The sequence below is a fragment of the Pogoniulus pusillus genome, chromosome 20 (assembly GCF_015220805.1).
Source record: "Pogoniulus pusillus isolate bPogPus1 chromosome 20, bPogPus1.pri, whole genome shotgun sequence".
Classification (NCBI taxonomy): Eukaryota; Metazoa; Chordata; class Aves; order Piciformes; family Lybiidae; genus Pogoniulus; species Pogoniulus pusillus.
The window spans coordinates 22,304,287-22,331,627 of NC_087283.1; the positions used below are offsets into that span (position 1 = coordinate 22,304,287).

Genomic DNA, 27,341 nt, shown 5'->3' on the forward strand with positions numbered 1-27,341 from the left:
TGCCCACCTCTGCAGCCTGCCCAGGTGCCTCTGGCTGCCATCCCTGCCCTGCAGCCTGCCTGCTGCAGCACACAGCTTGGTGTGGGCAGCAAACCTGCTGAGGCTGCACTCAGTGCCCCTGTCCATGGCAGCCACAGAGATGCTGACCAAGCCTGGTGCCAGGCCTGATCCCTGAGGGACTCTGCTTGCCCCTGGCCTGCACTTGGCCATGCAGCCATTGGCAGCCACTCTCTGGGTGCAGCCAGCCAGCCAGCTCTGTACCCATCTCATGGTCCCTTTGATGTGTCTTGGTCCTCTTCCAGTGCTCAGAATCTTTTTGTGACCTTCCCCCTTAAGATCAGGCCTCACCAAAGCACCTCCAGCAGGCACCAAGTCCTGTGGGCAGCTCTTGACCTAGCTCCTGGCAGAGGGGAGCAGGAGGGTGAGAGGCACCAAATGCTCTGCAGCAGGACCAGGGGGAAGCTGCAGCTCATGAGGGGCTCCTTGCTGCCATCTGAGCATCCTGAGGGCCTTTGAGCAGTGCCTGTCAGTGTCTGAGGGCTGGAGGTCAGGAGGGGAGGCACAGGGACAGCCTCTGCTCACCTGTGCCCTGGCACAGAACAGGGGCAAGGGATGGCAACTGCAGCACAGGAAGCTGCACCTCAGCAGGAGGAAGAACTTCTTGAGTGTGAGGGTCCCAGAGCCTGGCACAGGCTGCCCAGAGAGGCTGTGGGGTCTCCTCCTCTGGAGCCTTTCCAGCCCTGCCTGGATGTGTTCCTGTGCCACCTGTGCTGGATCCTCTGCTCCTGCCCTGGCAGGGGTGGCACTAGAAGCTCTCCAGAGCTCCCTTCCCACCCCTACCACCCTGTGACCCTGTGGACCTCAAAGCCTCTGCCAAAGGCCTGCAGCAGCTCTGCCAGCTGGAGCAGAGCAGAGAGGTGCAGAAGGTGCCAGTGCCTGGCTGGACAGCACTGCTGGAGCCAATGCTGACCCCAGATCAATGCCCTGCTCTGGCAAGGGTGGCACTGGAAGCTCTCCAGAGGTCCCTGCCCACCCCTGGCACCCTGTGAGCCTGTGACCTGCCAGAGGTCAGGAGCAGAATGCCAGCCTGGCCACTGGCTCCTAGGGAGGGGGTGAGTGTGGCCAAGGTCCAGGCCAAGCTCTGTGCCCGAGCAGCCACACCACAGGGGCAGCATTGCACAGGTTGTATTGGGCACCAGGAGGGCAGGAGGGAATCAACCTCACCAGCAGCTCCCCTCCAGCTGCTGCTGGGGGGAAGGTGGCAAAGGGGGGGCAGTGGCAAAGGGCTGGAGGTCAGGGGCAGGCTGTGCCCTCCCCTAGCTTGCCCAGGAGGTGTGTGAGCAGCTTCTGCAGCCCCTCGGCCCGCAGCTGCGAGGTGTGCAGCACCTCCTCGTGGTTGGCCTTCTCCTGGCTGCTGTAGCTCAGCACCACCTTGTTGGTGATGAGGGAGAGCCCAAGGACACGCAGGCCACAGTGCCTGGCCACCATCACCTCTGGCACGGTGCTCATGCCTGTGGGAGGGGAGGAAAAGGAGCAGCATCAGTCAGGGCTCACCCCCACCCGCTGGGTTAAGCATCCAGGCACAGAGAGCCCTCCCCGGGGGGGTGCAGAGGCTCAGGACCAAGCAGGCTGGAAGAGACCTGCTGGGGCCTCCTGCTGCCCTGGCAGGGAGAGGGAGGCTCTGGAGCAGCACCTGGAGCTCTGTGACTGTGGCTCTGTGAGTCTGGGCAGGGAACGGAGCCTCAGGACTAAGAGGTTGTGAATCACAGCCACAGAACCAGGCAGGGTGGGAGAGAGCTGCAGGCTCAGCCAGCCCAGCCTGGCACCCAGCCCTGCCCAACCACCCACACCATGGCACTCAGTGCCAACCTAGCACCCAGCCCTGCCCAAACAACCACACCATGGCACTCAGTGCCCAGCCTAGCACTCAGCCCTGCCCAACCAACCACACCATGGCACTCAGTGCCAACCTAGCACCCAGCCCTGCCCAACCAACCACACCATGGCACTCAGTGCCAACCTAGCACCCAGCCCTGCCCAACCAACCACACCATGGCACTCAGTGCCAACCTAGCACCCAGCCCTGCCCAAACAACCACACCATGGCACTCAGTGCCCAGCCTAGCACCCAGCCCTGCCCAAACAACCACACCATGGCACTCAGTGCCAACCTAGCACCCAGCCCTGCCCAAACAACCACACCATGGCACTCAGTGCCAACCTAGCACCCAGCCCTGCCCAACCAGCCAGACCATGGCACTCAGTGCCAACCCAGCACCCAGCCCTGCCCAACCAACCACACCATGGCACTCAGTGCCAACCTAGTACCCAGCCCTGCCCAACCAACCAGACCATGGCAGGTGGGGGAGGCACCAGCCCTGGCAGTGCTTCAGAAAGAGGCTGGATGTGGCACTGGGTGCCAGGGGTTAACTGATCAGGTGTGGTGGGTCACAGGCTGGACCTGGTCACCTTGGAGGTCTCTTCCAACCTGAGTGACTTTGTGACTGTGACTCTGTGGCTGTGACTCTGTGGCTGTGACTCTGTCACTCTGTGACTGTGCATCTGTGGCTGTGTGACTGTGATTCTACGACTCTGTGACTGGGACTCTGTGGCTGTGTGACTGTGACTGTGACTCTGTGACTGTGACTCTGTGACTGTGACTCTGTGACTGTGACTGTGTGACTGTGTGACTGTGACTGTGACTCTGTGACTGTGACTCTGTGACTGTGTGACTGTGACCATGATCTGTGACTGCAACTCTGTGACTGTGACTCTGTGACTGTGTGACTGTGACTGTGACTCTGTGACTCTGTGACTCTGTGACTGTGACTGTGACCATGATCTGTGACTGTGACTCTGTGACTGTGTGACTGTGACCATGATCTGTGACTCTGACTCTGTGACTGTGACTCTGTGACTGTGTGACTATGACTGTGACTCTGTGACTCTGTGACTCTGTGACTCTGTGACTGTGACCATGATCTGTGACTGTGACTCTGTGACTGTGTGACTGTGACCATGATCTGTGACTCTGACTCTGTGACTGTGACTCTGTGACTGTGTGACTGTGACTGTGACTCTGTGACTGTGACTGTGACTCTGTGACTGTGACTCTGTGACTGTGACTCTGTGACTGTGACCATGATCTGTGACTGTGACTCTGTGACTGTGTGACTGTGACCATGATCTGTGACTGTGACTCTGTGACTGTGACTCTGTGACTCTGTGACTGTGACTGTGACTCTGTGACTGTGACTGTGACTCTGTGACTGTGACTCTGTGACTGTGACTCTGTGACTGTGACCATGACCTGTGACTGTGACTCTGTGACTGTGACTCTGTGACTGTGACTCTGTGACTCTGTGACTGTGACTCTGTGACTGTGACCATGATCTGTGACTGTGACTCTGTGACTGTGACTGTGTGACTGTGACCATGATCTGTGACTGTGACTCTGTGACTGTGACTCTGTGACTGTGACTCTGTGACTCTGTGACTCTGTGACTGTGACTGTGACTCTGTGACTGTGACTCTGTGACTGTGACTATGACCTGTGACTGTGACTCTGTGACTGTGACTCTGTGACTCTGTGACTGTGACTCTGTGACTGTGACCATGACCTGTGACTGTGACTCTGTGACTGTGACTCTGTGATTCGTGACTCTGATTCTGACTCTGTGACGGATTCTGTCACTCTGTGACTGTGACTCTGTGACTGATTCTATGACTCACTGACTCAGACACTGACTCTGTGACTGTGACTCTGTGACTGTGACTCTGTGACTCTGTGACTGTGACCATGACCTGTGACCGTGACTCTGTGACTGTGACTCTGTGACTGTGACTCTGTGACTGTGACTCTGTGTGATTCCTGACTCTGACTCTGTGACTGATTCTGTCACTCTGTGACTGTGACTCTGTGACTGATTCTATGACTCACTGACTCAGACACTGACTCTGTGACTGTGACTCTGTGACTGACTGTCACTGTCACTCTGTGACTCACTGACTCTGACACTGACTCTGTGACTGACTCTGTGACTCTGTCACTCACTGACTCTGTGACTGTGACTCTGTGACTGTGACTCTGTCACTCTGTCACTCACTGACTCTGTCACTGTCACTCTGTCACTCACTGGCTCTGACACTGACTCTGTGACTGTGACTCTGTGACTGTGAGTCTGTGAGTCTGTGACTCTGTCACTCACTCACTCTGTCACTCTGTCACTCACTGGCTCTGACACTGACTCTGTGACTGTGACTCTGTCACTCTGTGACTCACTGACTGACACTGACTCTGTGACTGTGACTCTGTCACTCTGTGACTCTGTCATTCACTGACTGACACTGACTCTGTGACTGTGACTCTCTGACTGTGACTCTGTCACTCACTGACTCTGTCACTCACTGACTCTGTCACTTTGTCACTCACTGACTCTGACACTGACTCTGTGACTCTGTCACTCACTGACTCTGTCATTCACTGACTGACACTGACTCTGTGACTGTGACTCTGTGACTGTGACTCTGTCACTCACTGACTCTGTCACTCACTGACTCTGTCACTCACTGGCTCTGACACTGACTCTGTGACTGTGACTGTCACTCACTGACTCTGTCACTGACTCTGTGACTGTGACTCTGTGACTGTGACTCTGTCACTCACTGACTCTGACACTGACTCTGTGACTGTGACTCTGTGACTCTGTCACTCACTGACTGTCACTCACTGACTCTGTCACTCACTGGCTCTGACACTGACTCTGTGACTCGGATCCCTGTGCCTTGCTGGGTCTCTGTGCCCCTAGGGCCCTGTGCCCCGTGTGCCCCCAGCGCAGCTCACCCACGGCGTCGGCTCCCAGCGCCTGCAGCAGTTGGCACTCGGCCACGGTCTCGTAGCAGGGTCCGGGCAGCAGGCAGTAGACTCCCTGCCGGGTGAAGCTCTGGAAGCCCAGCTCCTGGGCACTCTCCTGTGCCAGGCCCAGCAGCTCCTGGTCATAAGCATCTGACATGCAGGGGAACCTGGCACCAAACCTGCAAGGCACAGAAGGACACAGCCCTGCTGAGATGGCTGCTGCCTGCCCTCCAGCACAGCTCAGAGGTGGGCACAGGGACAGCTGAAGAGCAGAGCTGCCAGGGGTGCAGTCCCTTCGTGCCCACCCTTGCCATGGGTACAATTCCTTCATGCCCACTCCTGCCATGGGTGCAGTCCCTTCATGCCCACTCCTGCCATGGGTACAATTCCTTCATGCCCACTCCTGCCTTGGGTGCAGTCCCTTCATGCCCACTCCTGCCATGGGTACAGTCCCTTCATGCCCACTCCTGCCATGGGTGCAGTCCCTTCATGCCCACTCCTGCCATGGGTACAATTCCTTCATGCCCACTCCTGCCTTGGGTGCAGTCCCTTCATGCCCACTCCTGCCATGGGTACAGTCCCTTCATGCCCACTCCTGCCATGGGTGCAGTCCCTTCATGCCCACTCCTGCCATGGGTGCAGTCCCTCCCTGCCCACTCCTGCCATGGGTGCAGTCCCTTCATGCCCACTCCTGCCTTGGGTGCAGTCCCTTCATGCCCACTCCTGCCATGGGTACAGTCCCTTCATGCCCACTCCTGCCTTGGGTGCAGTCCCTTCATGCCCACTCCTGCCATGGGTACAGTCCCTTCATGCCCACTCCTGCCATGGGTGCAGTCCCTTCATGCCCACTCCTGCCATGGGTGCAGTCCCTCCCTGCCCACCTCTTCAGCAGACAGACCTGATGTGATCAAAGATCCCATTCTGTGCTTCTGTGCTCCACAACCTCCCTGGAGGTGTTCAGTGCCAGCCTGGCACAGACATTGAGCAGCCTGTGCTGGTGAGAGGTGTCTGTGGCAGGGGCTTGGCACTGGCTGACCTTCGAGGTCCCTTCCAACCCAAACCACTCCATGAATCCAGGAACCCAGGAGTGGAGCAGGTGCCCTCACCTGGCCTCTGAAAGCTGCTGCTTGTTTGCAGCTTGGGCTTGGAAAGAGCTTCTGGAGAGATCCAGTCCAACCTGTGCCTGGGGCAGGCTCCCCCAGAGGAGGCTGCAATGAGCCCTTCTGCCAGCGGCTCAGAGCCACCTTCCCCTCTGCTGGCACACACTGAGCAGCCCAGAAACAGCCTGCCCAAGCAACCAGAGCATGGCACTCAGTGCCAACCTAGCACCCAGCCCTGCCCAGCCAACCACACCATGGCACTCAGTGCCAGCCTAGCACCCAGCCCTGCCCAACCAACCACACCATGGCACTCAGTGCCAACCTAGCACCCAGCCCTGCCCAACCAACCAGAGCATGGCACTCAGTGCCAACCTAGCACCCAGCCCTGCCCAAGCAACCAGAGCATGGCACTCAGTGCCAACCTAGCACCCAGCCCTGCCCAACCACACCATGGCACTCAGTGCCAACCTAGCACCCAGCCCTGCCCAAACAACCACACCATGGCACTCAGTGCCAGCCTAGCACCCAGCCCTGCTCAAACAACCACACCATGGCACTCAGTGCCAACCTAGCACCCAGCCCTGCTCAAACAACCACACCATGGCACTCAGTGCCCAGCCAGCCTTGGCTCCAACCCCTCCAGCCACAGCCACTCCACCACCTCCCTGGGCAGCCCATGCCAGTGCCAATCACTCTCTCTGCCAGCAGCTTCCTCCTCACAGCCAGCCCACACCTGCCCTGCCACAGCTTCAGCCTGGGGCCCCTTCTGCTGCTGCTGCCTGCCTGGCACCAGAGCCCAACCCCACCTGGCTACAGCCTCCCTGCAGGCAGCTGCAGGCAGCAATCAGCTCTGCCCTGAGCCTCCTCTGCTGCAGCCTGCACCCCCCCAGCTCCCTCAGCCTCTCCTCACAGGGCTGTGCTCCAGGCCCCTCCCCAGCCTTGCTGCCCTTCTCTCAGCACCTTCCAGCACCTCAGCAGCTCTCTGCAATTCAGGAGCCCACAGCTGGACACAGCACTCCAGGGCTAGCCTGAGCAGGGCTGGGCACAGGGGCACAAGAACCTCCCTTCTCCTGCTGCCCACACTGCTCCTCAGCCAGCCCAGGATGCCACTGGCTCTGCTGCCCACCTGGGCACACTGCTGCCTCCTCTGCAGCTGCTCTCTCACAGCACCCCCAGGGCCCTCTCTGCCTGCCTGCTCTCAGCCCCTCTGGCCCCAGCCTGCACTGCTGCTTGGGGCTGCTGTGGCCAAAGTGCACAACCTGCCCTTGGCCTTCTTCACTCTCATCCCCTTGGCCTCTGCCCACCCATGCAGCCTGCCCAGGTCCCTCTGCAGGGCTCTGCTGCCCTCCAACAGCTCCACAGCTGCTCCTGGCTTGCTGCCATCTGCAGCCTCACTGCTGCTGGACTCAGTGCCCTGCTCCAGAGCACCAGTAAGGAGACTGAGCAGGAGCATCCTTCCCTCCAGCCCACCCCAACACCCCTGAAGATGCAAAGATGTTCCACCTCAGCTGGCTGCCCTCCTCCTGCCATGTGAATCACAAAGCAGTGCTGATTTCTCCTGAGGCATTTGCTAGCACCTGTCAGGAGCAGGCAGTCAGGCCTGGTGCTACACCAGGCAGGAACTCACTGCAAGTGGAAGCCAGGCAGGACACCTGGAACCTTCTGCTGGGTAAGAGCAGCCCTGTTGCAAACTGGAGGTGCCAGCTCAGCCCATCACTTCCAACCTCCACTGCATGCCCTCTGGCTTCTCCCAGCTGCCCCTTTGCCTTCCCCACCCTGGCAGCCTGCTAAGCAAACCAGAGAGTCTGAGAATGGGTTAGGTTGGAAGTCAGCTCAAAGCTCAGTCAGTGCCAACCCCCCCTGCCATGGGCAGGGACTAGAACTGGTGGCTCAAGGTCTCATCCAGGCTGGTACTGAACACCTCCAGCAGCACACAGCTGCAGCAAGCAGGTCTGAAGCACTCAGCAGCAATCCAGGCAGCTCTGCACACATCAGCTGCAGCAAGCAGGTCTGAAGCACTCAGCAGCAATCCAGGCAGCTCTGCACACAGCTGCAGCAAGCAGGTCTGAAGCACTCAGCAGCAATCCAGGCAGCTCTGCACACAGCTGCAGCAAGCAGGCATGAAGCACTCAGCAGCAATCCAGGCAGCTCTGCACACAGCTGCAGCAAGCAGGTCTGAAGCAGCCAGCAGCAATCCAGGCAGCTCTGCACACAGCTGCAGCAAGCAGGTCTGAAGCACTCAGCAGCAATCCAGGCAGCTCTGCACACATCAGCTGCAGCAAGCAGGTCTGAAGCACTCAGCAGCAATCCAGGCAGCACTGCACACATCAGCTGCAGCAAGCAGGTCTGAAGCACTCAGCAGCAATCCAGGCAGCTCTGCACACATCAGCTGCAGCAAGCAGGTCTGAAGCACTCAGCAGCAATCCAGGCAGCTCTGCACACAGCTGCAGCAAGCAGGTCTGAAGCACTCAGCAGCAATCCAGGCAGCTCTGCACACAGCTGCAGCAAGCAGGCATGAAGCAGCCAGCAGCAATCCAGGCAGCTCTGCACACATCAGCTGCAGCAAGCAGGTCTGAAGCACCCAGCAGCAATCCAGGCAGCTCTGCACACAGCTGCAGCAAGCAGGCATGAAGCAGCCAGCAGCAATCCAGGCAGCTCTGCACACATCAGCTGCAGCAAGCAGGTCTGAAGCAGCCAGCAGCAATCCAGGCAGCTCTGCACACAGCTGCAGCAAGCAGGCCTGAAGCAGCCAGCAGCAATCCAGGCAGCTCTGCACACAGCTGCAGCAAGCAGGTCTGAAGCACTCAGCAGCAATCCAGGCAGCTCTGCACACATCAGCTGCAGCAAGCAGGTCTGAAGCAGCCAGCAGCAATCCAGGCAGCTCTGCACACAGCTGCAGCAAGCAGGCATGAAGCAGCCAGCAGCAATCCAGGCAGCTCTGCACACATCAGCTGCAGCAAGCAGGTCTGAAGCACTCAGCAGCAATCCAGGCAGCACTGCACACAGCTGCAGCAAGCAGGTCTGAAGCAGCCAGCAGCAATCCAGGCAGCTCTGCACACAGCTGCAGCAAGCAGGTCTGAAGCACTCAGCAGCAATCCAGGCAGCTCTGCACACAGCTGCAGCAAGCAGGCATGAAGCACTCAGCAGCAATCCAGTCAGCTCTGCACACAGCTGCAGCAAGCAGGCATGAAGCAGCCAGCAGCAATCCAGGCAGCTCTGCACACATCAGCTGCAGCAAGCAGGTCTGAAGCACTCAGCAGCAATCCAGGCAGCTCTGCACACATCAGCTGCAGCAAGCAGGCATGAAGCACTCAGCAGCAATCCAGGCAGCTCTGCACACATCAGCTGCAGCAAGCAGGTCTGAAGCACTCAGCAGCAATCCAGGCAGCTCTGCACACATCAGCTGCAGCAAGCAGGTCTGAAGCACTCAGCAGCAATCCAGGCAGCTCTGCAGCCATCAGCTGCAGCAAGCAGGTCTGAAGCAGCCAGCAGCAATCCAGGCCTGTCCCCCAGACTGCAGTGAGATGAGGAAGGAATCTTCTGGATGTCCATACCTGTGCTGAGAGCATTCTCGTGGTGGCAACTCAAGCCAACTCTGCACTGCTGTTAGCATCTGCTGGAGCAGCTCCATCACACCAGAAACCAAACTGTTAGGTCTCAGCAGGTGCTTGCCAGCAGACAGACAGACAGGCAGACAGACAGACAGCAGTGGCAGTGCTGTGGCTGGGGGAAGAAAGGAGCCAGTGGCAGCGAGGAGCTGAAAGCTTTCTTACCTCTCGTCGTTTGGGCCCCGCAGGGGGTTCAGCCCTGCCAGGCCAAAGAGGCTGATGTGGTCTCTAATGAACATCACATCCCCGACCTGGAAGTGAGGGTTCAGCCCCCCAGCAGCGTTGGTGACGATCAGGATCTCCACCCCCAGAAGAAAGAAGACCCTGATGGGAAAGGTGACCTGCAAGAAGCCAGGGCACAGCCTGCAGTGAGCTTCTGCCCTCCCTGCAAGGAGGCACAGCAGCAGCTCTCCAGCTCCTCACCACCACCACCCCCCAAAGCAAACCCTCCCCTTGAAGTGCAGAGACTCAAAACTCCATCCCCCCAGGTCCTGCAGTTAGTTTAAGGCCAAATGAAGGCAGGACAGAGGAAAAAAATAAAAGCAGAGGCAGATGAATTTGTCCTCCCCTGCCAAGGTCCTGCAGAGATCAAAGCAGTGTGCTTGAGTGAGAGCAGCTGCTCTGGGGAGTGCACCTGGGAGAGCAGCTCCTGCCAGCACTGCTGCCTGGCACAGGGGCACAGAGCTGAGTTTGCTCAGTCCCTGCTGTTTGTGTCACTTCACTTCCCTGATCAGCAGCAGTTCAGGGATCGTTTGGGGACTGGGGAAAAAGAGGCACAGAGTCACAGAGGCAGAGCTGGAAGGGACCCCAAGGACCACCCAGCTGCAACCCCTGCCATGGGCAGGGACACCTCACACCAGAGCAGGCTGCCCACAGCCACCTCCAGCCTGGCCTGAGGCACCTCCAGGCATGAGGCTTCCAGCACCTCCCTGGGCAACCTGTGCCAGGCTCTCAGCACCCTCCTGCTGAGCAGCTCCTTCCTGGCATCCAATCTCCATCTCCCCACTCCTACTTCTGCTCCATCCCCCCCAGCCCTAGCACCCCCCACACCCTCACAAGTCCCTCCCCAGCTCTCCTGCAGCCCCTGCAGAAGCTCTCCCTGCAGCCTTCTCCTCCCCAGCCTGCACAGCCCCAACTCTGCCAGCCTGTGCCCACAGCAGGGCAGCTCCAGCCCTCTGAGCATCCTCCTGCCCTCCTCTGGGCACCTTCCAGCCCTCTCCTGGCACAGGGCTCCAGAGCTGGGCACAGGGCTGCAGCTGTGGGCTCAGCAGAGTGGAGCAATTCCAAACACTTCAGAAGTCTGAGGAGTGAAGAAGGAATCTGGCAGGAGGCAGCAGTGGGCACTGGCAGCACAGAAGGCCAAGGGCAGCCTGGGCTGCACCCACAGCAGTGTGGGCAGAGGTGGAGAGAGGAGATCCTGCCCCTCTGCTCTGCTCTGCTCTGGGGAGACCTCAGCTGCAGGGCTGGGGCAGCTGTGGGACTCTCCAGCACAGGAAGGGTCTGGAGCTGCTGGGCAGGGGCCAGAGGAGGCCACCGAGAGGCTGAGAGGCTGCTGGAGAAGCTCTGCTGTGGGCACAGGCTGGCAGAGTTGGGGCTGTGCAGCCTGGGGAGGAGAAGGCTGCAGGGAGAGCTGAGAGCAGCCTTGCAGTGCCTGAAGGGGCTGCAGGGGAGCTGGGGAGGGACTCTGGGCAAGGGCTGGCAGTGCCAGGAGGAGGGAGAATGGCTTGGAGCTGGGAGAGGGGAGAGGGAGAGTGGAGAGGAGGGAGAAAGTGTTGGCAGTGAGGGTGGGCAGAGACTGGCACAGGCTGTGGCTGACCCTCCCTGGAGGTGTTGAGGGCCAGGCTGGATGAGGCCCTGAGCAGCCTGTGCTGGTGGGAGCTGTCCCTGCCCATGGCAGGAGGTGGCTCTGGCTGAGCTGTGAGTTCCCTTCCAACCCAACCCCTTCTATGACTCTGTGAATCCATTGTCTAAGCATGGTCACGGATCAGAGGATGCCAGAGGTTGGCAGGGACCTCTGGAGAGCTTCCAGTGCCACCCCTGCCAGAGCAGGGCATTGATCTGGGGTCAGCATTGGCTCCAGCAGTGCTGTCCAGCCAGGCACTGGCACCTTCTGCCCCTCTCTGCTCTGCTCCAGCTGGCAGAGCTGCTGCAGGCCTTTGGCAGAGGCTTTGAGGTCCACAGGGTCACAGGGTGCTAGGGGTGGGAAGGGAGCTCTGGAGAGCTTCCAGTGCCACCCCTGCCAGGGCAGGAGCAGAGAATCCAGCACAGGTGGCACAGGAGCACATCCAGACAGGGCTGGAAAGGCTCCAGAGGAGGAGGCTCCACAACCTCTCTGGGCAGCCTGTGCCAGGCTCTGGGACCCTCACACTCAAGAAGTTCTTCCTCCTGTCGAGGTGCAGCTTCTTGTGCTGCAGTTGCCATCCCTTGCCCTTGTCCTGTGCCAGGGCACAGGTGAGCAGAGGCTGTCCTTGTGCCTCCCCTCCTGACCCTCAGCCCTCAGACACTGACAGGCACTGCTCAGGTCCCCTCCCAGCCCCCAGGCACTGCCAGGCACTGCTCAGGTCCCCTCCCAGCCCCCAGGCACTGCCAGGCACTGCTCAGGTCCCCTCCCAGCCCCCAGGCACTGCCAGGCACTGCTCAGGTCCCCTCCCAGCCCCCAGGCACTGCCAGGCACAGCTCAGGTCCTCTCCCAGCCCCCAGGCACTGCCAGGCACTGCTCAGGTCCCCTCCCAGCCTTCTCCCCTGCAGACTCAGCCCCAGATCCCTTGGCAGAGCATTAGAACCTCCCGGCAGGAGCCAGCGTAGGGAAGGCAGCAGGCAGAGGTGCAGCTTGCCAGCAGCCCTGGCGGGCTGTGGGGGCACTCACCGTGCTGGCACTGTGCCCCTCGTAGCCGTGGAAGCGTCCCTGCATGCACACACAGGCGTGGCCCCGCAGCTCCCCGAACACCAGCCTGCCGCGGTGCCCTGCCACTGCAACGACACAGCGCACCTCAGGGGCACGGAGCAGCCAGCCCCGGGGGGATGCATCACAGCAGGGCCACGCCAGGCACTGCCATGGCATCTACAGTCTGGGGTGCAGCAAAGCCTCTGCCACGGGCAGCTCCTGGAACAGCGGGCAGCTCCTGGCACAGCTGGCAGCTCCTGGCACAGCTGGCAGCTCCTGGCACAGCAGGCAGCTCCTGGCACAGCAGGCAGCTCCTGGCACAGCGGGCAGCTCCTGGCACAGCTGGCAGCTCCTGGCACAGCGGGCAGCCTCTGGCACAGCTGGCAGCTCCTGGCACAGCGGGCAGCCCCTGGCACAATGGGCAGCTCCTGGCACAGCGGGCAGCTCCTGGCACAGCAGGCAGCTTCTGGCACAGCTGGCAGCTCCTGGCACAGCGGGCAGCTCCTGGCACAGCTGGCAGCTCCTGGCACAGCGGGCAGCCTCTGGCACAGCTGGCAGCTCCTGGCACAGCAGGCAGCTCCTGGCACAGCTGGCAGCTCCTGGCACAGCGGGCAGCTCATGGCACAGCTGGCAGCCCCTGGCACAGCTGGCAGCTCCTGGCACAGCTGGCAGCTCCTGGCACAGCTGGCAGCTCCTGGCAGGGGCAGAGTCACCCTGGTATGGGTCAGGAGCTGGCTGGAGGGCTGGGCACAGAGTGGTGGTGAATGGTGCCACATGCAGCTGGCAGCTGGCACCAGAGCTGTGCCCCAGGGAGCAGTGCTGGGCACAGGCCTGTGCAGTTTCTTCAGTGATGCTCTGGAGCAGGGCACTGAGTCCAGCAGCAGTGAGGCTGCAGATGGCAGCAAGCCAGGAGCAGCTGTGGAGCTGTTGGAGGGCAGCAGAGCCCTGCAGAGGGACCTGGGCAGGCTGCATGGGTGGGCAGAGGCCAAGGGGATGAGAGTGAAGAAGGCCAAGGGCAGGTTGTGCACTTTGGCCACAGCAGCCCCAAGCAGCAGTGCAGGCTGGGGCCAGAGGGGCTGAGAGCAGGCAGGCAGAGAGGGCCCTGGGGGTGCTGTGAGAGAGCAGCTGCAGAGGAGGCAGCAGTGTGCCCAGGTGGGCAGCAGAGCCAGTGGCAGCCTGGGCTGGCTGAGGAGCAGTGTGGGCAGCAGGAGAAGGGAGGTTCTTGTGCCCCTGTGCCCAGCCCTGCTCAGGCCAGCCCTGGAGTGCTGTGTCCAGCTGTGGGCTCCTGAATTGCAGAGAGCTGCTGAGGTGCTGGAAGGTGCTGAGAGAAGGGCAGCAAGGCTGGGGAGGGGCCTGGAGCACAGCCCTGTGAGGAGAGGCTGAGGGAGCTGGGGGGGTGCAGCCTGCAGCAGAGGAGGCTCAGGGCAGAGCTGATTGCTGCCTGCAGCTCCTGTGCTCCAGGCCCCTCCCCAGCCTTGCTGCCCTTCTCTGGGCACCTTCCAGCACCTCAGCAGCTCTCTGCCAGTGTTCTCCACTCATTCTCTGTGCAGCCTGGAACTGTGCTTGGGGTTGCCCTGAGCCAGGTGCAGGACCTTGCCCTTGTGGTGCCCTGGGATGGGTCCCTGCCCTCGGGCATGCCTACCGCCCCCTCGGCCACCCTGCCACGGGTGCTGTGGTGGCCTGGGCTGTGCTCACCTGTGCTGTGGGGGAAGTGAGGGATGTCCTCATACTCAAAGACTGTCTTGTTCTCCAGGGCATCTGCCAGGCCTCCCAGGCCAGAGCCGCAGATGATGGCAGTCCTGGGGCGCAGGGCGGTGCGGGCACACAGCCAGTCCCTCGTTTCCTTGCACACCTCGTAGCTACACCTGCCAGAGCAAAGGAGGGCAGGGGAAGGGGTCAGGCCCCCAGAGGACAAAGCACAGCAGTGGTGGGGAGGTGCAGCCAAAGGGAGGAGGATGCCACTGAAGGCCCAGCAAGAGCAGCTGCGCTGCTGCTGGGGAAGGCAGTTTGCTCTCCAGCTCCTGCCTGCTCCCCCCGGCCAGAGGCAAAGCATCTGAATCCTCTCTGCCAGCCTCATTCTCCCCTGGAAGAATGGCCAAAGAGAGCTAGATCACAGGGCTGTCACAAGGCATCACCACTGCTGCTCCTGCTGGGCTCTCCTGAGCTCCCAAGGGAGTGCCAGAGCGCAGAGGCTGCAGCCTGAGTGTGCACAGAGAGCTCCAGGAGCCCGCAGGTCCCAGGGCACCTGCAGAGAACAGGCTGCTCGAGGCCTCATCCAACCTGCTTTGGAATGCTTCTGGCCTTGGAGCCTCCACAGCTTCCCTGGGCAGCCTGTGCCAGTGTCCCACCACCCCCCTGGGGAGCAGTAGCCTCATCTGACTCCTGCTGCCTCCCGTCCAAAGCCATCACTTCTTGTCCTCTCCCTGCCACAAGTCCCTCCCCAGCTCCCCCCTTCAGGTACTGGATGGCTGCTCTGAGGTCTCCCTGCAATCACCTTCTCCCAGGCTGAACAGCCCCAACTCTGCCAGCCTGGCATCACAGCAGAGCCCTGCCAGCCCTGCCAGCACTGCTGTGCCCTGTTCCAGCAGGTCCCTGTCTGTGCTGTGCTGAGGACTCAGGGGGGGCAGTGCCACCTGGGCTGGGTCAGGAGGGCTGTGGGCAGCAGGTGCAGAGAGCTTCTCCTGCCCCTCTGCTCTGCCCTGCTGAGGCCACAGCTGCACTCCTGGGCCCAGCTCTGCCCCCCCCAGTTCAGGAGGGACAGAGAACTGCTGGAGAGAGCCCAGCAGAGAGCCACAGAGGTGCTGCAGGGCATGGAACAGCTCTGCCAGGAGCAGAGCCCGGGGGGGCTGGGGGCTGGCAGAGAGCAGCCTGAGAGGGGAGCTCAGCAGTGGCTATCAGTGTGGGCAGCTGAGGGGCAGCAGGCTGCAGCCAGGCTCTGCTGGGGGTGCCCAGCACAAGGGGCACTGGGTGGGAGCTGAGGCAGAGGAAGCTGCATGGGAGCAGGAGGAGGAATTTTCCCCCTGGGAGGGTGGCAGAGGCCTGGCACAGGCTGCCCAGGGGGGCTGTGGAGTCTCCCTCTGCAGCTACTCAAAGCCTGCCTGGCAGTGCTGCTGGGTGCCCTGCTCTGGGTGCCCTGCTCTGGCAGAGCTGTGGAGGTCCCCTCGAGCCCCTGACATTATGGGATGCTGGGATGCTGTGGCTCCAGAGCTGCCCCAGCACTGCAGGGGAGGTCTCAGCAGGCACAGCAGTGGGGCAGAATCCCCTCCCTGCCCCTGCTGCCCACACTGCTGGGGACCAGCCCAGCTCCAGTGGAAGAATGGCCAAAGAGAGCTAGATCACAGGCCTGCCACAAGGCACCACCACTGCTGCTCCTGCTGGGCTCTCCTGAGCTCCCAGGGGAGTGCCAAAGCAGAGGCAGGTGAGACACTGCAGCCTGTGTGTGCACAGAGAGCTCCAGGAGCCTGCAGGTCCCAGGGCAGCTGGAGCAGAAGGGACAGACTCTGTCCTCTGCTGGAGTCACTCTGGAGCCCAGGGGCAGATGGAGCAGAAGGGACAGACTCTGTCCTCTGCTGGAGTCACTCTGGAGCCCAGGGGCAGATGGAGCAGAAGGGACAGACTCTGTCCTCTGCAGGAGTCACTCTGGAGCCCAGGGGCAGCTGGAGCAGAAGGGACAGACTCTGTCCTCTGCAGGAGTCACTCTGGAGCCCAAGGGAACCTGGAGCAGAAGGGACAGACTCTGTCCTCTGCTGGAGTCACTCTGGAGCCCAGGGGCAGCTGGAGCAGAAGGGACAGACTCTGTCCTCTGCAGGAGTCACTCTGGAGCCCAGGGGCAGCTGGAGCAGAAGGGACAGACTCTGTCCTCTGCTGGAGTCACTCTGGAGCCCAGGGGCAGCTGGAGCAGAAGGGACAGACTCTGTCCTCTGCTGGAGTCACTCTGGAGCCCATGGGCAGCTGGAGCAGAAGGGACAGACTCTGTCCTCTGCAGGAGTCACTCTGGAGCCCAGGGGCAGCTGGAGCAGAAGGGACAGACTCTGTCCTCTGCAGGAGTCACTCTGGAGCCCAAGGGAACCTGGAGCAGAAGGGACAGACTCTGTCCTCTGCTGGAGTCACTCTGGAGCCCAGGGGCAGCTGGAGCAGAAGGGACAGACTCTGTCCTCTGCAGGAGTCACTCTGGAGCCCAGGGGCAGCTGGAGCAGAAGGGACAGACTCTGTCCTCTGCTGGAGTCACTCTGGAGCCCAGGGGCAGCTGGAGCAGAAGGGACAGACTCTGTCCTCTGCAGGAGTCACTCTGGAGCCCAAGGGAACCTGGAGCAGAAGGGACAGACTCTGTCCTCTGCTGGAGTCACTCTGGAGCCCAAGGGAACCAGGAGCAGAAGGGACAGACTCTGTCCTCTGCAGGAGTCACTCTGGAGCCCAGGGGCAGCTGGAGCAGAAGGGACAGACTCTGTCCTCTGCTGGAGTCACTCTGGAGCCCAGGGGCAGCTGGAGCAGAAGGGACAGACTCTGTCCTCTGCTGGAGTCACTCTGGAGCCCAGGGGCAGATGGAGCAGAAGGGACAGACTCTGTCCTCTGCTGGAGTCACTCTGGAGCCCAGGGGCAGCTGGAGCAGAAGGGACAGACTCTGTCCTCTGCTGGAGTCACTCTGGAGCCCAGGGGCAGATGGAGCAGAAGGGACAGACTCTGTCCTCTGCTGGAGTCACTCTGGAGCCCAGGGGAACCTGGAGCAGAAGGGACAGACTCTGTCCTCTGCTGGAGTCACTCTGGAGCCCATGGGCAGCTGGAGCAGAAGGGACAGACTCTGTCCTCTGCTGGAGTCACTCTGGAGCCCAGGGGCAGCTGGAGCAGAAGGGACAGACTCTGTCCTCTGCTGGAGTCACTCTGGAGCCCAGGGGCAGCTGGAGCAGAAGGGACAGACTCTGTCCTCTGCTGGAGTCACTCTGGAGCCCAAGGGAACCTGGAGCAGAAGGGACAGACTCTGTCCTCTGCAGGAGTCACTCTGGAGCCCAGGGGAACCTGGAGCAGAAGGTGTCCAGCAGCTCCAGGCCCTTCCTGTGCTGGTGTCCCAGAGCTGGAGGCAGTGCTGCAGGGGAGGGCTGAGCAGAGCAGAGTGTCAGACAAATCCCTCTTGTGTTGGGGCCCCAGAGCTGGACACAGCACTGCAGGTGAGGTCTCACATCTGATCCTGGGCAAGCTGCTGTGGGTGCCCTGCTTTAGCAGTGGGGTTGGACTGGATGACCCCCAGAGGTCCCTTCTGACCCCCACCATGCTGGGATCCTGGGATCCTGGGATTCCTGGCTGCCCAGCTCCTGCTCTAACACCTGCCAGACCACACCTCTGCTCCTAGTTCCAAACTGGGATGCCAGAGGTCCCCAAGGGTACCACAACTTCTACCCTCCACCACTGCAGCAGAGTCATGCAGCTGAAGCCCTGCCTCAGGGCAAAGCCTGGGGCTGAGGAGGGATTTATCTGCCAGCAGATGTTTTCCACATGTGCCACCAGCTCCTGGAAGAAGCAGGAGCTCTGAGAGGTGACCCTAATGAAGCTGACACTTGACTGACTGCTTTATCCCCTGCTCCCCAGGCTTTGGAAGTGCTTTGCATACATTAGGGAAGGATGAACCCCAGCTTCCCTCCTGTAATCCCTGTTCAGGTGCTGAAGGCAGCCAAGAGAATCTGAGTGCAGTGCCTAAGCTTTTGAAGCCCCTGGAGCAGGTCACCAGGATCCACTGGATCACAGACTCATGGAGTCCAGAGAGCCAGAGAAGCAGGCAGCTTGGGAGAGAGCTCCAGGCTCAGCCTGCCCAACCTAGCACCCAGCCCTGCCCAGCCAACCAGCCCATGGCACCCAGTGCCAACCTAGCACCCAGCCCTGCCCAAACAACCACACCATGGCACTCAGTGCCAACCTAGCACCCAGCCCTGCCCAAACAACCACACCATGGCACTCAGTGCCAACCTAGCACCCAGCCCTGCCCAAACAACCACACCATGGCACTCAGTGCCAACCTAGCACCCAGCCCTGCCCAAACAACCACACCATGGCACTCAGTGCCAACCTAGCACCCAGCCCTGCCCAACCAACCACACCATGGCACTCAGTACCAAGCCAGCACCCAGCCCTGCCCAAACAACCACACCATGGCACTCAGTGCCCAGCCAGCCTTGGCTCCAACCCCTCCAGCCACGGCCACTCCACCACCTCCCTGGGCAGCCCATGCCAGTGCCAATCACTCTCTCTGCCAGCAGCTTCCTCCTCACAGCCAGCCCACACCTGCCCTGCCACAGCTTCAGCCTGGGGCCCCTTCTGCTGCTGCTGCCTGCCTGGCACCAGAGCCCAACCCCACCTGGCTACAGCCTCCCTGCAGGCAGCTGCAGGCAGCAATCAGCTCTGCCCTGAGGCTCCTCTGCTGCAGCCTGCACCCCCCCAGCTCCCTCAGCCTCTCCTCACAGGGCTGTGCTCCAGGCCCCTCCCCAGCCTTGCTGCCCTTCTCTCAGCACCTTCCAGCACCTCAGCAGCTCTCTGCAATTCAGGAGCCCACAGCTGGACACAGCACTCCAGGGCTGGCCTGAGCAGGGCTGGGCACAGGGGCACAAGAACCTCCCTTCTCCTGCTGCCCACACTGCTCCTCAGCCAGCCCAGGATGCCACTGGCTCTGCTGCCCACCTGGGCACACTGCTGCCTCCTCTGCAGCTGCTCTCTCACAGCACCCCCAGGGCCCTCTCTGCCTGCCTGCTCTCAGCCCCTCTGGCCCCAGCCTGCACTGCTGCTTGGGGCTGCTGTGGCCAAAGTGCACAACCTGCCCTTGGCCTTCTTCACTCTCATCCCCTTGGCCTCTGCCCACCCATGCAGCCTGCCCAGGTTCCTCTGCAGGGCTCTGCTGCCCTCCAACAGCTCCACAGCTGCTCCTGGCTTGCTGCCATCTGCAGCCTCACTGCTGCTGGACTCAGTGCCCTGCTCCAGAGCATCACTGAAGAGACTGCACAGGCCTGTGCCCAGCACTGCTCCCTGGGGCACAGCACTGGTGCCAGCTGCCAAGTGCATGTGGCACCATTCACCACCACTCTCTAGGCCCAGCACTGATCCAGTTGTAGCATGCCAGGGGGTGGAAGGGGCCTCCAGAGATTCATGGACTCATAGGATGGTTTGGGTTGGAAGGGACCTCAAAGCTCATCCAGTTCCATCCCCCCTGCCATGGACTCTTACCACTAGCAGAGATTGCTCAAGGCCTCATCCAACCTGGTCTTCAACAGCACCCCCCTGCCAGAGCAGGGGCATCCAGGGCAGGGCACCCATGAGCACACCCAGCTGGGTTTGGGAAGCCTCCAGGAGGCTCCACAGCCTCTCTGGGCAGCCTCACACAGGCCTCCAGCAGCCTCACACCAAACAAGTTTCTCCTCCTGCTGAAGTGGACTTTGCTGTGACTGAGCTGCCATCCCCTGCCCCTTGGCCTGCCACTGGGATCACTGCAGAGGGCCTGGCTGCACCCTCCTGCCACTCACCCCTCACACCTATGGCCACTGCTCAGGTCCCCTCTCAGCCTTCTCCTCTCCAGGCTCAGCAGCCCCAAGGCTCTCAGCCTTCCCTCCTAAGAGAGATGCTCAAATCCCTCAACCATCCTCAGAGCCTCCCCTGGGCTCCCTCCTGCAATTCATTCCCTTCCCCTCCTGAACTGGGCAGCCCAGACCTGGACACAGCATTCCAGATGTGGTCTCAGCAGGGCAGAGTAGAGGGGAAGAGAACTTCCCTTGACCTGCTGGCCACAGTCTTCTGAGTGCCCCTGACTACAGCATTGGCCTTCTTGGCCAGAAGGGCACAGTGCTGGCCCATGGGGAGCTCTGCCTCCCCTCTCCCATTTCCCAGGGGGTGCTGCAGAGGTGCATGCTGCTTTGCATGGCCACAAAGTGATGGCACTGCAGGGCTGGGTCCCATCTAGCTCCTGCTGAAGGCTTTGGAGCTGCTGCAGCTGTGCTGAGCTTGAGGGGAAAGCACTGTTCAAACATTCCTCACCCAGAGAAGTGAGGCTCCAGAGCTCCTTGCCTGAGAGCAGCCTCTGGGTGCAGGCAGAGGCTTGGCAGAGCTCTCTCCACCCCACCCCCCCGGGATGCAGCAGAGCTGTCCCCAGGTTTGAAGGCTCAGGGATGTCACCACCAACCTGCAGCAGCCTGCTGGCAGCCTTCAGCACCAAAGGGGAGCAGCAGGCACAGACAATTGCTGCCCCACTAAGGAGAACCCCTGCAGCTCTGCAGGGGTGGGCAGAGGGAAGCTTGACCTGCAGGTCACCAGATGCAATGTCCCAGCTTGGGACTGCAGGAGCCTGGAGTCTGAGGCAGCTTTGTGAGAGCAGGATGAAGGCCCAGAGCAGAGAGTCCCCTGCAGCCACCCTGGCTCCAGCAGTGCACACCTAATAATAGGGCTGGGGAGTTTCAGCCTGGCTTAGGTCACTGGCTCAGCTCAGCACAATCCCCTTTGCTGTCACAGCTGAGAGCAGGCAGGCAGCTGTTGCACAACACAGCACTGCCACTCGTGACACAGCTTTGGTGGCATGAAAAATACCCACCCCACCCTCCCCTGCCTGCTACCAGGCTGGCCAAGAGCAAAGCCAGGGGCAAGGAGTGCTAGCCTCAGACACAGGCAGAAGTTGAACAGGCTTCAGGAGGGCAGAGAACAGAGTCTGCCTCTCCAAACCAGGGCATCTGCCTCTCCACACCAGGGCATCTGCCTCTCCACACCATGGCCTCTGCCCTCTCCACACCATGGCCTCTGCCCTCTCCACACCATGGCCTCTGCCCTATCCACACCATAGTCTCTGCCCTCTCCACACCATGGCCTCTGCCCTCTCCACACCATGGCCTCTGCCCTATCCATACCATAGCCTCTGCCCTCTCCACACCATGGCCTCTGCCCTCTCCACACCATGGCCTCTGCCCTATCCACACCATAGTCTCTGCCCTCTCCACACCATGGCCTCTGCCCTCTCCACACCATGGCCTCTGCCCTCTCCACACCATGGCCTCTGCCCTCTCCACACCATAGCCTCTGCCCTCTCCACACCATGGCCTCTGCCCTCTCCACATCATGGCCTCTGCCCTATCCATACCATAGCCTCTGCCCTCTCCATACCATGGCCTCTGCCCTCTCCATACCATGGCCTCTGCCCTCTCCACACCATGGCCTCTGCCCTCTCCATACCATGGCCTCTGCCCTCTCCATACCATGGCCTCTGCCCTCTCCACACCATGGCCTCTGCCCTCTCCATACCATGGCCTCTGCCCTCTCCATACCATAGTCTCTGCCCTCTCCACACCATGGCCTCTGCCCTCTCCATACCATGGCCTCTGCCCTCTCCACACCATGGCCTCTGCCCTCTCCATACCATGGCCTCTGCCCTCTCCACACCATGGCCTCTGCCCTCTCCATACCATGGCCTCTGCCCTCTCCACACCATGGCCTCTGCCCTATCCACACCATGGCCTCTGCCCTATCCACACCATAGTCTCTGCCCTCTCCACACTGTGGTCTCTGCCCTCTCCTCACTGTGGTCTCTGCCCTCTCCACACCATGGTCCCTTCTCTCTGCACACCATGGTCTCTGCTCTCTCCACACCGTGGCCTCTGGCCTCTGCACGCTGTGATCTCTGCTCTCTCCACACTATGGTCTCTGCCCTCTCCTTACCATGGTCTCTGCCCTCTCCACGCTGTGATCTCTGCTCTCTCCACACCATAGTCTTTGCCCTCTCCAGACTGTGATCTCTGCCCTCTGCACGTTGTGATCTCTGCTCTCTTCACACCATAGTCTCTGTCCTCTGCACGCTGTGGTCTCTGCCCTCTCCTCACTATGGTCCCTTCCCTCTCCACACCATAGTCTCTGCCCTCTGCATGCTGTGATCTCTGCTCTCTCCACACCATAGTCTCTGCCCTCTGCATGCTGTGGTCTCTGCTCTCTCCACACCATAGTCTCTGCCCTCTGCATGCTGTGGTCTCTGCTCTCTCCACACCATAGTCTCTGCCCTCTGCATGCTGTGGTCTCTGCTCTCTCCACACCATAGTCTCTGCCCTCTGCATGCTGTGGTCTCTGCTCTCTCCACACCATAGTCTCTGCCCTCTCCAGACTGTGGTCTCTGCCCCCTGCAAGCTGTGGTCTCTGCCCTCTCCACACCATGGTCCCTTCCCTCTCCATGCTGTGGTTCCTGCCCTCTCCTCACTGTGGTCTCTTCTCTCTCCACACCATAGTCTCTGCCCTCTCCAGACTGTGGTCTCTGCCCCCTGCACGCTGTGGTCTCTGCCCTCTCCTCACTGTGGTCTCTGCCCTCTCCACACCATGGTCCCTTCCCTCTCCATGCTGTGGTTTCTGCCCTCTGCACGCTGTGAACTCTGCTCTCTCCATACCATAGTCTCTGCCCTCTCCAGACTGTGATCTCTGCCCTCTGCACACCATAGTCTCTGCCCTGTGCACGCTGTGATCTCTGCCCTCTCCACACCATAGTCTCTGCCCTCTCCAGACTGTGGTCTCTGCCCTCTCCTCTCCTGGCCCCAGCCTGTGCAGGTGCCCTGCCTGTGCCCCGTTTCACAGCAGCAGGTGGCCGCAGGACGCCCTCACTTCCGAGCAGCCCTCGCTTGGCACTCCTTGAGCAGGCAGTACGGAGGAGGAAGGAAAGAGGCAAAGCAAGCCAGGCAAAACAAAGGCCAGGTGGGCAGCCCCTGCCAGCTGGCCTGCCTGTGCACCCCCTGTGTCACAGCGCCTTACCTGTCCTCCTCAGCACAGGCCATCCTCCTCCTCTCTGCCTAACCCACAGCAGGGGACGGCTGCTGGACGCGGAGCCGCAGCTCGCCTGTGCCCAGCGAACCTGCGGCGCTGCTGCTGCTGCCCTGGCAGTGAGTCAGGGAGGTGTGTCCCGGCCTGCCTCTGAGCATCTCTGATCCGCCAGTGGGAGGGGCACGGCAGGGCTTTTGCTGCCCTCACCCCCACGGCACACAGGCTGCAGGGCGCCGCAGGAAGCTGCCAGCGCTGCACACAGCCTTTGCGCTGCGGCCGCAGCCGCGAACCTTCGGCGCACGCAGCTGCGGCAGAGCCGCCCACGTCCACCTGCTCCGCTCCGCTCCCGGCCGGGACGCGGCCAGCAGCTGCAGGCTCCTGCTCCTTCCCGCTCCCGGCCCCTGCCAGGGCGGCAGCAGCTCGCTGCCAGCAGGCAGCTCTGCGAGGCCAGCGGCTGCCACAGCAAGCCACGGGCCTCCTGCCTCTCTCACATCACTCCCTTTTCCTTCTCGCTTCGTTCCCTTCGCCAGCTCACACCCTCCCTTCTCCATTCCTGACACCACTCCCTTCTCCCTCTCCCACATCCTTCCCTTTTCCTTCTTGCATCATTCCCTTCTGCAGCTCACACCCTCCCTTCTCCATTCCTGACACCACTCCCTTTTCCACCTCTCACATCCTTCCCTCCTCCATCTCACCACTCCCTTTTCCACCTCTCACATCCTTCCCTCCTCCATCTCACCACTCCCTTTCCCATCTCTCACACCCTTCCCTCCTCCATCTCTCTCACCCTTCCCTCCTCCATCTCACCACTCCCTTTTCCATCTCTCACACCCTTCCCTCCTCCATCTTTCACACCCTTCCCTCCTCCATCTCACCACTCCCTTTTCCACCTCTCACACCCTTCCCTCCTCCATCTCACCACTCCCTTTTCCACCTCTCACATCCTTCCCTCCTCCATCTCACCACTCCCTTTTCCATCTCTCACACCCTTCCCTCCTCCGTCTCTCACACCCTTCCCTCCTCCATCTCTCACACCCTTCCCTCCTCCATCTCTCTCACCCTTCCCTCCTCCATCTCACCACTCCCTTTCCCATCTCTCACACCCTTCCCTCCTCCATCTCTCACACTCTTCCCTCCTCCATCTGTCTCACCCTTCCCTCCTCCATCTCTCTCACCCTTCCCTCCTCCATCTCACCACTCCCTTTCCCATCTCTCACACCCTTCCCTCCTCCATCTTTCACACCCTTCCCTCCTCCATCTCTCACACTCTTCCCTCCTCCATCTGTCTCACCCTTCCCTCCTCCATCTCTCTCACCCTTCCCTCCTCCATCTCACCACTCCCTTTTCCATCTCTCTCACCCTTCCCTCCTCCATCTCTCACACCACTCCCTTTTCCACCTCTCACATCCTTCCCTCCTCCATCTCATACCACTCCCTTTTCCATCTCTCACACCCTTCCCTTTTCTATCTCTCACACTCTTCCCACTTTGTTTCCAGAGCCAGAGATGTTGTCAAGACAACTGGAAAAAAAGGAAGGAAGGAAGGAAGGAAGGAAGGAAGGAAGGAAGGAAGGAAGGAAGGAAGGAAGGAAGGAAGGAAGGAAGGAAGGAAGGAAGGAAGGAAGGAAGGAAGGAAGGGAGGAAGGAAGGGAGGAAGGGAGGGAGGGAGGGAGGAAGGAAGGAAGGAAGGAAGGGAGGAAGGAAGGAAGGAAGGAAGGAAGGAAGGAAGGAAGGAAGGAAGGAAGGAAGGAAGGAAGGAAGGAAGGAAGGAAGGAAGGAAGGGAAGGAGAAAGAAAGAAAGAAAGAGAGAAAGAAAGAAAGAAAGAAAGAAAGAAAGAAAGAAAGAAAGAAAGAAAGAAAGAAAGAAAGAAAGAAAGAAAGAAAGAAAGAAAGAAAGAAAGAAAGAAAGAAAGAAAGGAAGGGAGGGAGGGAGGGAGAGAGGGAGGAAAATGAGGGCTGAGCAGGGAAGGTGGAAGGCCACAGCTAGAACCTGCAGCCACAGCTCCCCAGGCACCGAAGGGACAGACAGAACCAGGGACAAGACCTGAGTCAGAGCCTGCCCCTGCCCGGCCAAAGCAGCCAGACCTGACAAACCACCAGAGAGGCAGACAGCACCAGGCTCAGGCCTCCAAATCCTCCTTCTGACTTCCATTCCTGTTTGGGGGGGGGTCTTGAAGACCCCACAGCAAAAATCTCCCTTGGCTGCCCCTGGGAGAGTCTCTCAGAGAACTTCAGACTCAAAGAAGGTTGCAAATGCAGGCAGGAAAACCTGGGCATGTTCAGAGGTGTTTCATGGGGGAGTAACATGCAGGGTCCTGCCCCTGGGCTGGGGAAAGCCTTGATGTCAGCCCAGGCAGGGGGTGAGGAGATTGAGAGCAGCCCTGCAGGGAAGGGCTTGGGGGTGCTGGGGGGGGGGGAGAGGCTGGGCAGGAGGCAGCAGTGGGCACTGGCAGCACAGAAGGCCAGGGGCAGCCTGGGCTGCATCCACAGCAGTGTGGGCAGAGGTGGAGAGAGGAGATCCTGCCCCTCTGCTCTGCTCTGGGGAGAGCTCAGCTGCAGGGCTGGGGGCAGCTGTGGGACTCCAGCACCAGAGAGATATGGAGCTGCTGGAGAGGGTCCAGAAGAGGCCACAGAGACGCTCAGAGGGCTGGAGCAGCTCTGCTGTGGGCACAGGCTGGCAGGGTTGGGGCTGTGCAGCCTGGGGAGGAGAAGGCTGCAGGGAGAGCTCAGAGCTGCAGTTCAGTGTCTGCAGGGGAGCTGCAGGCAGGCTGGGGAGGGACTGCTCAGAAGGGGCTGTGGGGACAGGCTGAGGGCAATGGTTTGGAGCTGGAGCAGGGCAGAGTTAGGTTGGCATCAGGAGGGAGTTGTGCCCAGGGAGGGTGGGGAGAGCCTGGCACAGGCTGCCCAGGGAGGTGCTTGAGGCTCTGTCGATGGAGACATCCAGGCTCAGGCTGGCTGTGTCCCTGTGCAGCCTGCTCTGGCTGGAGCTGTCCCTGCTGCCTGCAGGGGGTTGCAGAGGATGCCCTTGGAGGGTCCCTTCCAGCCCAGTGCCAGCTGTGGAGCTGTGATACCTGGAGAAGCTTTCAGCAGAGTTCTCCTCCCTGTCTGGGAGGCCCTAACAGGGCTGAGGAGAACCTCCTGAGGCTCAGCAAGGCCAAGGGCAATGTCCTGCACCACCTCTGGATATCAGCCCAGGCAGGAGGTGAGGAGATTGAGAGGGTCCCTTCCAGCCTGGTGCAGGCTGTGAAGCTGTGAAAGCAGAAGCCCAGAGGCTGCCCCTGGCTTCCAGCACAGTCCATGGGATCCAGAGGGATGCAGGCACCACGTGGGGCAGCAGCAGGCTCTGTGGGTACCAGGGGATTGCTCAACATGATTGGCACTGAGGGAACAGAAAATGGGCCTGACCAGAACCCCTAAATGCCTTTGCCCTTCAGCTCCTTGATCTTCCTCCTTTCTTCCTCCTGTTCATGCTCCCATTTCTGCACTCTCTCTTGGGAAGCTTCCAATGCCTCTCCTGCAGAGCTGGGTGGGTTTGGGAGCTCCCACACCCTGGCACGGTGCTCAGCTTGCTGGGGGCCATGGCAAACCACCAGTTAGGGCCAAATAGTGCTCTGGCATCTTCACTTCTGTCCTCTTCCTCATTCTCTTTTCACCATGTTCCACTCAGCCCTGGTGTGAGCCAGACCAGAACCAGTCCTGCTCAGTGCTGTCCCTGCCCAGCTCAGGGCAGCTTGGCACAGCCAGAGGCTGCTCCTGGCAGGGAGAGGCTGATGGGGACAGCTCCTGCCAAGGGCTGGGCTGCAGAAAGGCTCTGCCTGAGACTTGCTGCTCTGCAGACCGAGGGCATTGCCACAGCTTGTGCCCCACCCTGGGGGGCAGGAAGGCAGAGGTGGCACCTGTGGGGAGACACAGCCAGGACAGGTGACCCTCACCTGCCCAACAAGGGACTGCAGCCCATGGATGGCATCTTCAGGAGAGAGCTGAGGGAGCACCAGGGTCAGGCCTCTTCTGCCCTGGCTGCTGTCCCAGGAGGACTCTGCCTGATCTGTGTGTTCCTGGATCCAGTTCCACAATGCAGCTCCTCAGTCTGGCTCCTGTCTCCCAGAGAGTCCAGGGTGGGACTGTCCCAGTGCCTGCCACAGC

The 27,341-nt window shown here is 60.7% G+C and overlaps 1 protein-coding gene across 1 annotated transcript; it reads right to left on the bottom strand.

Moving 5' to 3' along the window:
• Window positions 1–1,169: 1,169 nt before the first annotated feature.
• On the bottom strand, window positions 1,170–23,311 carry PNP (purine nucleoside phosphorylase). Its single transcript, XM_064159807.1, has 6 exons — window positions 23,191–23,311; window positions 14,143–14,312; window positions 12,430–12,533; window positions 9,729–9,904; window positions 4,844–5,034; window positions 1,170–1,511 (listed from the first exon to the last, which is right to left on the bottom strand). Exons 1-6 carry the CDS (start codon window positions 23,211–23,213, stop codon window positions 1,294–1,296), a joined length of 882 nt encoding a protein of 293 aa, XP_064015877.1. The 5' UTR covers window positions 23,214–23,311; the 3' UTR covers window positions 1,170–1,293.
• Between the last annotated feature and the right edge of the window lie 4,030 nt (window positions 23,312–27,341).

Excerpts from the sequence above, each read along its gene's own strand:
- PNP (XM_064159807.1), bottom strand. The coding sequence starts at position 23,213 with ATGGCCTGTGCTGAGGAGGACAG. Across the intron at positions 12,534-14,142 it reads TCACTTCCCCCACAGCACAG|TGGCAGGGCACCGCGGCAGG; the intron begins GTGAGCACAGCC and ends GTGTCGTTGCAG. Across the intron at positions 5,035-9,728 it reads CGGGGCCCAAACGACGAGAG|GTTTGGTGCCAGGTTCCCCT; the intron begins GTAAGAAAGCTT and ends TGTGCCTTGCAG.